Here is a 10119-nt window from a genome sequence, read left to right as displayed (position 1 = left end):
AGTTACTTCTTTAACCCTCGAGCAGTCGCATCTTTGACTACCTGCAACGACGCCACGCTCACGCTGTGTACCAAAAGCGTGCATTTTTCAGGGTACTCAGTACACGACGCAACCGCTCCCAGGTTAAGGATGCCAATCAAAATATGGGGGTGGGCTTGAGAATCAGAGAACATTTTTGAAAAAGCGGACAGGCCTATTGGCCAATTGTCTGCCACGGCTGATTGTCAGGATCTGGGAAACGACAAATACAGCTACCGGAAGACTGAAAGGAAGGGGTAATTTGTCTTATCAACAAGAAAGACGATCATTTAGAATGCGAGAACTCCAGAGCAATCGCCATTTTGAATGCCGCCATCACAGTGCTATCTCAGATCTATCTTACGTTGTCTATCACCTATGGTGAATGAGTTCGTAGGAAGTTATCAAGCCGTCTTCATCGATGGCCGATCGACAACGGGTCAGCTTTTTTTTTCTTAAAAAAGACACTGGCACGTTCAATGCTTCCAGTGAGCATTTCGCTCTCTTCGCAGCCGAAAACTTTTCCTGGCAGCTGCGGCGGGAATCGAACCCATGCTCCTTAGCAGGAGAGCTTGGTGACACTAGCCGCAAGACCACGGAGCCGTTACTGTTTGGTTTGTTGATTGATTGTGTAGAAGTGATTTTTTTGTTTTTGTGTTTTTAGCTATTCCCCCCAATAGTGCTACACTTTGCATACAGCAGAAGCATAGACTAATTTCAAGACCTCGATGTACCAAAGAAAACCATTTAATTGTGTGTGTCCAGTCCGGTACCCAATAATATTCATTACCGTGTATTTTTTTTTGTGTAAATTGCCTTTTGTGTAAATTATATTATATTTATATTTAGATCATGTTTACACCGATCTGACAGTAAAGGAATTAATATAAATTACGTAATCGGGTACCGAAGATTGTTCACAATCTGCGAACTTGACTGCGGAAAAAATCGCGACCATGATGCCGTTGGTACCTAGTAGACAAAACCACCTTTGCTGCACATCTTCCACCAAGCTTCGATAACCCACCGCCAAACTACCCACCAGAGTCATTTTAAAGTATTTTTTCAGTCAAATAGACTAGAAACGTTCTTAAAACCATCATAAAACCAAAATAAAATCTATAAAGAATTATGACGTTTCTCAAAACCTCTACAAGACAAACTGGCCATCAAAATGTTACTTAGGATTGTGAAGGATACACTCAGAAAAGGCATGCCCAAGGACCTACAGAAGAAGAGCTACAGTCTTTCATTTACCCGTAGCGTTAACCAAGCCAGATGGAAAGTTAAAACTAGGGACGTTTGAATTGAGCCATGTGGAAATGTTGTAACAGTGGTGAAGTAGTGTGAAAGTGCGGAATAAGGACATAAGGTAACATAATTCCACCACCCGACGTCGTCCAAATTCTCATACCCATTTTCATCCACCCATATTGTCAGGACCCCGCAGACTCCTCATACAGAGCGGCTTATACTAGCGGCGTAGACAACTGATTTCCGTTAGCCCTACCAGGTCCAATTTAGTGCTTTCACCGGATCGATTTCGGTACTGTTGTTGGCTGACCAAAATCGGCAGCCTAGAACATGTGGGCGGGTCCATATACAGCTGTAGCTGTACCGTAAACTGGGGTGTAGTTGATCAGTGGGGTGAACCTGATCATTCAATTATCCACGGATATCGACTTTCAAGGAAGTTACCATTCCATTTTGATGTTACGTCATTGGATTGCGAAAGGTTAAAATAGAATTGTTGCTTCCTCAGAAGTCGACATCCGCGGGTAATTGAGTGATCAAGTTCACCCCACTGATCAACTACACCCCAGTTTACGGTACCCCAAAGTCACCCAACAGCGAGATAAGTGACCAGACGTGGCCTAAGAACCCGCGATACCGGCTGGATGTGTACAGCCAGAGGCTGTACAGACTGAACGAAACTTAAGGTTGAAGGATTCGTCATTGAAATAATCGTCATCATTGAAAAAATCGAAAGCTGTTTTCTCGCTCAAAACTGAAATTTCCACAGTGAAAAGGTATTCACTATATTGTGGGTGAAGAATAGAGTACAGTGAACATATTTTCACTGCAAAAATCTCAGTTTTGAAGGAGAAAACTGCTTTCGAATTTTCAATGATGACGATTGTGTCAATGACAAATCCTTTAACCTTAACACTAGACAACGGCCACGACACATCTAACGAGCACCAGTGGATACAAGGAAGAAACAACGGGAATCGAAACCTCACCCCATGGCATGGTACGGTTATACGCTTGGTGACGCTAACCGCATGACCACGAGGCTTATTGTGTAGTGGGAGTAAAACTCAACTTGATAGTTTGGTGGTTCAAATTAGAATAGAGTTTATTTGCAAGTGTCAACTTAAGGCTAAAAATCATGGCTTGCTTGTACTGCTCCAACATCTCCTCCTTCAGAAAATCTCGTAGTACTCAAAATGTGAAGGAAGTCTCCGCTTCCTGCCTGAAGGTTAGGTAGAGTTCGTTTTCTTGATTGAACCCGATCCTGACTACGACAAACCTCCGATGATCCGGCGATAGAATTTGATTTCATCTGTTCAGGACACGTATTACCTCTTGAACTTCCGGGCTCGGTTACGGGAATATCCAGTTGAGAGTTCCCAGGATTTTCAATATCTTCAGTTGGAACATGATCCGGACAGCTAAATTCCTCCAACAGAACTTGTAACGGTAGAGGCTGCTCAGCTGATGCTTCGCATTTTCCGTCCGGTTTGCGTTTCCGTAATTGGTTAGTGTGCGATCTTATCAACCCTTGTCGTTTTTCGTCTTGTAGAAGAACATTGTAGACCACACTTCCTTTCTGCTCAATAACGATACCTTTGGCCCAATAGCGCTCGTTCCGAATATGAATTTCAGCATAAACTGTATCCCCAGCTTCAAACGATCGATGTTTCGCTCCAAACTGTTTGTTGAACTGATCATTCTGCCTTTCATTAATTTGCGTTGGTTGTGAAATCGGCGGCTTCATCAGGTCAAAAACAGTTCGGGTTTTTCTGCCCAACAGAACCTCAGCTGGTGATCGGTTATCCGGTAAGGATGGATTAGGGGTACAGCGATAGGTCTGAAGGAAAATCTGCAGTGCATCTTCAACGTCTTCTCCGCCTATCTTCAAAAGCGCTCTCTTTAGTGTATCCACAAATCGCTCGGCTTGACCATTAGATTGGGGGTGGAAGGGTGGAGTTTTCACGTGATCGATTCCGTGCTGCTGGCAAAACTTGCTAAATGCTTCAGAGCAAAACTGGGTACCGTTATCCGTTACAATGGTCAATGGACATCCAAATCGGGAGACACATTCCTTCAGCTTCTTAATCGTCATTGTTGCGGTCGAGTTACTGGTTGCAAAAATTTCTGGCCATTTTGAATACGCGTCCACGATGACGAGGAACATTTTTCCTTTGATTGGTCCAGCATAATCCACATGAAGACGAGACCAGGGCATGGACGGAATTGGCCACGATGAAAGAGTTGTTTTCACGGGAGCTTTTGATGCTGCTGCACAGTTTGAACATCTCCGGACATAGTCTTCAATATCTGCATCCATATTTGGCCAAAACACAAAACTTCTTGCCAGAGATTTCATTCTTTGCATTCCAGGATGACCAACATGTAACTGCTTGAGAACAGGTGATTGCAATGACTTCGGAATGACGATTCGATCCATGAACATCAGGTATCCATTCGCTTCACACAGCGCTTCACGTCTCTTGTAGAATGATCCGACTTCATTGGAATGTCTCGTGGAAGGCCAGTTATCTCGAACTTGCTTGAGGACTGCTTGAAACGTGGCATCCTTTTTTGATTCTTGCAAAATCAATTGACTGGTGATTGGTAGAACTGATACGGCTTCGGTTTGAATACTGCGAATATCTGCTTCCATTTGCAAACTGGCAATCACATAATCTTCATCGGGTTTGGAATGTTGTCCAATCAAGCGAGAGAGTAAATCAGCGTATCCAAAACTTTCAGTCTTCTGGAATTCGATCTTGAAATCATACTGCAGCAGTGTCAGTGCCCAACGCTGTAGTCTGTTGGCAGTATGCACTGGTATGCCTTTCTTCGATCCGAATATCCCAAGAAGTGGTTTGTGGTCCGTTTGCAGAATGAAATGTCTTCCAAAAATCATTCGATGAAACTTGGTGCAGGCAAATATCAGTGCTAATCCTTCCTTTTCTCCTTGAGCGTAATTCCTTTCAGCGTCAGTCAATGTACGGGAAGCGTGACATACAGCCTTGATAGACCCATCTGGAAATCGGTGAAGCAGGACTGCTCCTATACCATGTTGCGATGCGTCGGCTGCTACTATCATCTCCAAGTTTGGGTTGTAATGCGTCAGTAGGAGGTCTGATTGTAGAATCCTCTTGAACTCTTCGAAAGCGTTCTGACAAGCTGGGCTCCAATTCCATTTGACGTCCTTTTTCAACAAAGCATCCATTGGTTGACGAAGATCGTGTATTGCTCGTACAAACTTGCCGTAATAATTTACTGCTCCCAGAAACGAACGTAGACTTGGTACATCGTGCGGGGCTGGCATATTGACGATGGCCTTGATCTTTTCTGGATCCGGACGAATTCCTTGGTCATCTACAATCAATCCGAGGTACTGAATCTGCTGCATGAAGAAGTTGCTTTTTCCGATTTTGAGGTGAAATCCGTATTCTTCGATGCGAGCCAGTAACCGTTCCAGCTGCTGAAGATGTTCTTCCAGAGAATTGCTTGCCAAAATGATGTCGTCAAGATAAACGCTTACGTCTTCCAAATCTGCTACCATGCTGTCCACAATCTGCTGGAATTCACCTGGTGCGGTTTTAACTCCTGGAGAAAGTCGATTGAATTGGTAAAGACCTTTGTGAGTGTTGATGGTCAGCAATTTTCTTGAGGATTCCGAAACTTCGACTTGCAAGTAGGCGTCCGAAAGATCTATTTGCGAAAATATTTTCTTCCCAGGCAATTTTGCAAATATGTCTTGAGGAAGCGGCAACGGATGATGATTTGCTTCTAAAGCTTCGTTTAATCCGGTGGAATAATCTGCACAGATTCTGACCTTGCCATTCGGTTTCCGAACTGCTACAATTGGAGCGGCCCACTCGGAGTATGTCACTGGTGAAATGATGTCCAAAGCTTGAAGCCGGTTCAGTTCATCTTCAATTTTCTGGACAGATGCATATTGAACTGGACGCTTCTGACGAAAAACTGGCTTCGATCCAGGCTTGACAGTTAGCGATACTTGCTTCTTCGTACAAAGTCCCAGGCTCTCATCGAAAACGTTGCTGTACTTGACTTTCAAACGATCGACCAGGCCCTCAGCTTCCGGATGATGCTTCATCGATACTTGGTTGCACACTGCGTTGAAAGGTACATCCCAAAGTCCGAACAGTTCAATCCATTCAGCTCCAAACAAATTGAGATCATCTGCCTTGGACACGAAACATCTTCCTTGCTTGGATACTTCATTCAAGGTGATTGAGCACGACAACTCCAGAGTGAGACCCATGTCATCGCCAGAAGCATTCACAACGTTGATTGATGGTTGTTTTCCGGCTGGACATCCCATTTGCTTGTAAACTTCTTGTGAAATGACACTGATGTCCGCTGCGCTATCCAGCTGCATTCTGACGGCGTGTCCATTGAGTTCGACTGTGGTGAACTTCCGGTTGGCAGTAACACTCACCTGATTGACGGAATAGATTCCTTGAGCCTTCGCTGACTGATTCTTAAAACCTCGATTCTTCTTCTTCGGCTTTGATTGGAAACAGGTACAGTATCCTTCCTTATGTCCGACTTTCTTGCATGACTTGCACTGATGTTGGATGTAATTGCAATTCTTCGAATTATGCATTTCTCCACAACGCCAGCAAGGAGTGTTCGGGACATCTGACGGTTTCTGCTGCTGTTGTTGACCAGACGTCTTGATTTTCGTAAGATTCCTGATGGCGCAAACACTGGACTTGTTACCTGACTTCTCGATCATTGCAGTATCCTTCTTGAGATTCAGGAGCCGCTGGCAATCCTCAGCCAATGAGTGTAGTGTCATCGGGGTTGCCGGATTGGTACTCTCGATCTTGGACAGCAAGGAAGTCCGGACATCCGCATCTTTGCTTGAATTCAGGCCGCACACGAAAAGTAGACACTTGAACTGATCATTGGTGATTTCCGGTAGCTTGAACTCTTCACACTTCTCGTTCACGATTCCAGCGTACGTGAAGAAATCTTCTGTCGAGCGTCCTCTTCAAAAAGGTCTTCGTACTTTGCAAACCAAGCTTCAAATGTTACTCCCGCTTCTGGATCGTAGTGGAATTCACTGATGCTGCTTGACAGGGACTCGATCAGGAACTCCGTCTGATTCTGCCGACGTGGGTCCTCCGGATGCTGCTGGTTGGACTGCAGATTACCGTCGCCTCCGCCAACTGATGGACCTGCTACGGATCTTGAAGCGGAAAGTTCTTGAAGAATTCTTCCTTGGTTCTCCAGAATCCTTAGAAGGCTTGCTTCGAATTCGGGACTCATTCTGCTACCGATACTTTGCGTGACTTCGTTAAAAATCTCGTCGCCAAAAACTATTGTGTAGTGGGAGTAAAACTCAACTTGATAGTTTGGTGGTTCAAATTAGAATAGAGTTTATTTGCAAGTGTCAACTTAAGGCTAAAAATCATGGCTTGCTTGTACTGCTCCAACAAGGCTCCTGTAGAGGAAAGAGCCCCGAAAAATAAACTGTTAAACGTGCCGGCCCTGAGTCAATTGTGACGGGGAGACTTTTAAAATGCTCCCATTTGGCTGACCCGATAGTTCTACATCTACACCCGCCTGAAATGTGGTTATCTTTGTGGTGTGAGAGGGAACTCGTCTTTTATGGTTCTTTACTGACGCCAGACAAAAACGTGAGCCGTGAAATACGAAGACTCAACATCAGTGGAAGTGTTGCCTATTATAAGCTCCTGAAGAATCTGCGGTCAAACAAGATTCGCTCCCGCACCAACGCACTATGTGCAGAACGCTAATGAGAATGATGGCCCTCTACGGACATGATAATTGGGTCATGCTCAAAGAGAACTTGCAAGCACTTCATAAGCAATTAATATCAAAGCCCAAATACATTACCCTAGCTTGACAAACTGAATGCTACCGGAATTTGGCTGGGTAAATCTGACTCCATAAGGTATCACGAAAACATAATCTATCCCCATACGGGTTCCGTTAAAGATCGAGCATTTTCTAAACGCCATCTCTCAGCACGGGATACCCTGTTGCGTAGAGCTTTCATCCCGTAACAGATACAGAATAAGATTCTAATCCGGCAGCATATGTCACAATAAATATACTTCATTTGCATCTTACTTTATTTTATTCTATGTCAAGCCAATTTTGTAGCTGCAGATAGATCACGTGACCTGAAACTAAAATTCGCAGATTCTATTGTTTGCACAAACATAAATGAATAATAAATGCATGATTTAAGGCACTTTTTAAGGTCCCCTATAGTCAAAGCTATACAGGCGTGAGTATTCAGCATGACCATGCTGAGGGTGACAGGCTTGATTCCCGGTCGTTCACGGAACATATCGTAGAGAAAATTCCCTTGACTTCCTTCGGCAGAGAATATATCGTAGTTGCCACACGATATACTAAATGGTCATTGGCAGTGGAAACAAGACTCGTACAACAAACTGAGAAGCTTGCTTTGTCCGAGTTGGGACGTTACGTCAAGAAGAAAGGAAAACGCATGATTTTCCACGTAAGATGTTTAAACCATCTTATCATAAACATAATAGGGGTACTCACTAAACAGATTAAATTGCTGCGTAAGCCATGATTTTCTGCTTATTTGAAATGTTTCATGATTTTGCGAATGAAATAATCAAAGATTGCTTTGGTGATCGCGACGTTTAATCAGTTTGATCAGTTTACGCTGTTAAGTGAATCCCCCTAATATTACTTTTAACAAAAGAATATACGGCTTAAAGATAAAGGAGAATTTTAAAAAATATATATATTTTCATGCAGATTATTAATAAAAAAGTGATTATCTACCTATCAATGTTATTATTTTCATGTAGCCATTATTACAATTACACAATGTATCTTTTGTTTAGTGCACTCATTGGCGGAGCCAGAATTTTATTAGACGGGCTTGGTGGTCTAGTGGATACCGCTTCTGATTCGTATGCAGACGGTCATGGGTTCAATCCCTGGCCCGTAACTTACATCCTACTTTGTATCTTTTTATCCACTTTCTCTCTTCTCTACATATACAACTCACGTATATTCATATGTTCATAGCCAAGGCTAGAACCAGAAACGAATTGCAAAAATTTGTTTCCCTTTCTTCCAACTTCCACAGCACAGTGTATATAACGCCTACAAGTTATGCAACCAAAGCGAACTGTGCCGCTTGTCCTCCATAGTAATCACCACACAATCTATCTGCTTACAAACATCCCCAATCCATGGATCGCATCACCGACCCAACGGTGACTCCTAGATCACCCATTCTTTCCGTCTAACAAATACCCCAGTCCGTGCTGGTTGTGGGGATGCAGAGGTGATCTCGGTCTTTAGTAGCAACAACCAACACACTCTAACATTCCTTTCCCTTTCCAACTGACTATAAGGACGTGGCCGGCGCCGTTATTGATCAAAAATGTATGAGCTGCTTAAATTGCACTTTGAGAATAAGTGGAGTGTCCCAGCCCTTATTCATTTGGATTTCAGTGCAATTGGTACCAGCTCAGATCAATCACGGAGGAGCAACCATTGACATGTATAGTCAGATTTGATCGTTTTTGATCGTTGATCATTGGCGGAGCCAGAATTTTATTATTTCTTACTCACTCTCCTAAACATACATGAGAAAGAGAAAGACGGAAGAGGAGGCAACTTGTCCCATCTTTTATCCCGCTCTTTCTCGTGTATGTTAAGGAGAGTGAGTAAGGAAAAAGAAAAAGCTGGCTCCGCCAGTTGGCGGATAAATTTGCGAATGTACAGTGTACTAGTTAGTACACTGTACATTCGCAAATTTATGCAAACAAATTGTACTCACGCGATTTAACATAAGTTTTTTTTAAGCATATGGTGCCGTCAACATATTTGGAAACACTATAGGGGGATGGGGGGGGGGGGGGTTACAGCCGAACTTTACGGTCCATACAAAAAATTGGATTTTTATACCAAAAAGCGTTACGGGAGGGCCAAAAAAATGCCGAATTTAGCGTTACGTAATAAGTGGACGCTGCCTATGTGCATTTTATAAACAGTTTTGTCAATCAACGAAGCATTCAAATTCATTATGTTAAAATAATAATATTTTCAAATAATACTCAAAAACCATTAAAAAAGATTTAAAAACTGAACGGAATTGAACATAAAAAAACATCGTTCTCGTTCTGTATGTAAATTTGCTGTTTATTGTGAATTAGATTGCAACATATCAAATTAGTTTGTAACAAATAAGAATATGAGTAGCGTTATTTGTCATATAAGATGTTCATGTTTGGAGATCTATATCTCAGATGCACGAGAACCTATCAATTTGAGATTTGCATCAATTGAAAAATAACTTGACATTTTATAGCGGAAAATTCGCAACAATTTTAACAAGAGCTTCGATGGAAATGAATTATCAAAGTTTAACTACCAAGATACTCTGAAACCCGCGGGTTCGGCATCGTAGCGCTGCAGGAGGTGTGTTGGACAGGATCCATGGTGCGAACGTTTAGAGGTAATTATACCATCTACCAGAGCTGCGGCAACACACGCGAGCTGGGAACAGCTTTCATCGTGATGGGTGATATGCAGAGGCGCGTGATCGGTTAGTGGCCGATCTACGAAAGAATGTGCAGGTTGAGGATCAAAGGCCGATTCTTCAACTTCAGCATAATAAACGTGCACAGCCCACACTCCGGAAGTACTGATGATGACAAGGACGCATTTTACGCGCAGCTCGAACGCGAGTACGATCGCTGCCCAAGCCACGACGTCAAGATCATCTTAGGTGATTTGAACGCTCAGGTAGGCCAGGAGGAGGAATTCAGACCGACGATTGGTAAGTTCAGCGCCCACCAGCAGACGAACGAA

The 10119-nt window shown here is 43.2% G+C and overlaps 1 protein-coding gene across 1 annotated transcript; it reads right to left on the bottom strand.

Annotated features, from left to right (window-relative positions):
* Positions 1-2359: 2359 nt before the first annotated feature.
* On the bottom strand, positions 2360-6718 carry LOC134289369 (uncharacterized protein K02A2.6-like). The gene has a single exon (XM_062855119.1). The coding sequence runs from the start codon at positions 6080-6082 to the stop codon at positions 2402-2404; it is 3681 nt and encodes a 1226-aa protein (XP_062711103.1). The 5' UTR covers positions 6083-6718; the 3' UTR covers positions 2360-2401.
* Positions 6719-10119: the final 3401 nt, after the last annotated feature.

The sequence above is a fragment of the Aedes albopictus genome, chromosome 1, assembly GCF_035046485.1.
Source record: "Aedes albopictus strain Foshan chromosome 1, AalbF5, whole genome shotgun sequence".
Classification (NCBI taxonomy): Eukaryota; Metazoa; Arthropoda; class Insecta; order Diptera; family Culicidae; genus Aedes; species Aedes albopictus.
The sequence above is the reverse complement of the archived record's forward strand: the minus strand, read 5'-3'. Positions and strand labels throughout refer to the sequence as shown.

Coding starts and splice junctions, on each gene's coding strand:
- LOC134289369 (XM_062855119.1), bottom strand. CDS start 6,082: ATGACACTACACTCATTGGCTGAGGATTGCCAGCGGCTCCTGAATCTC.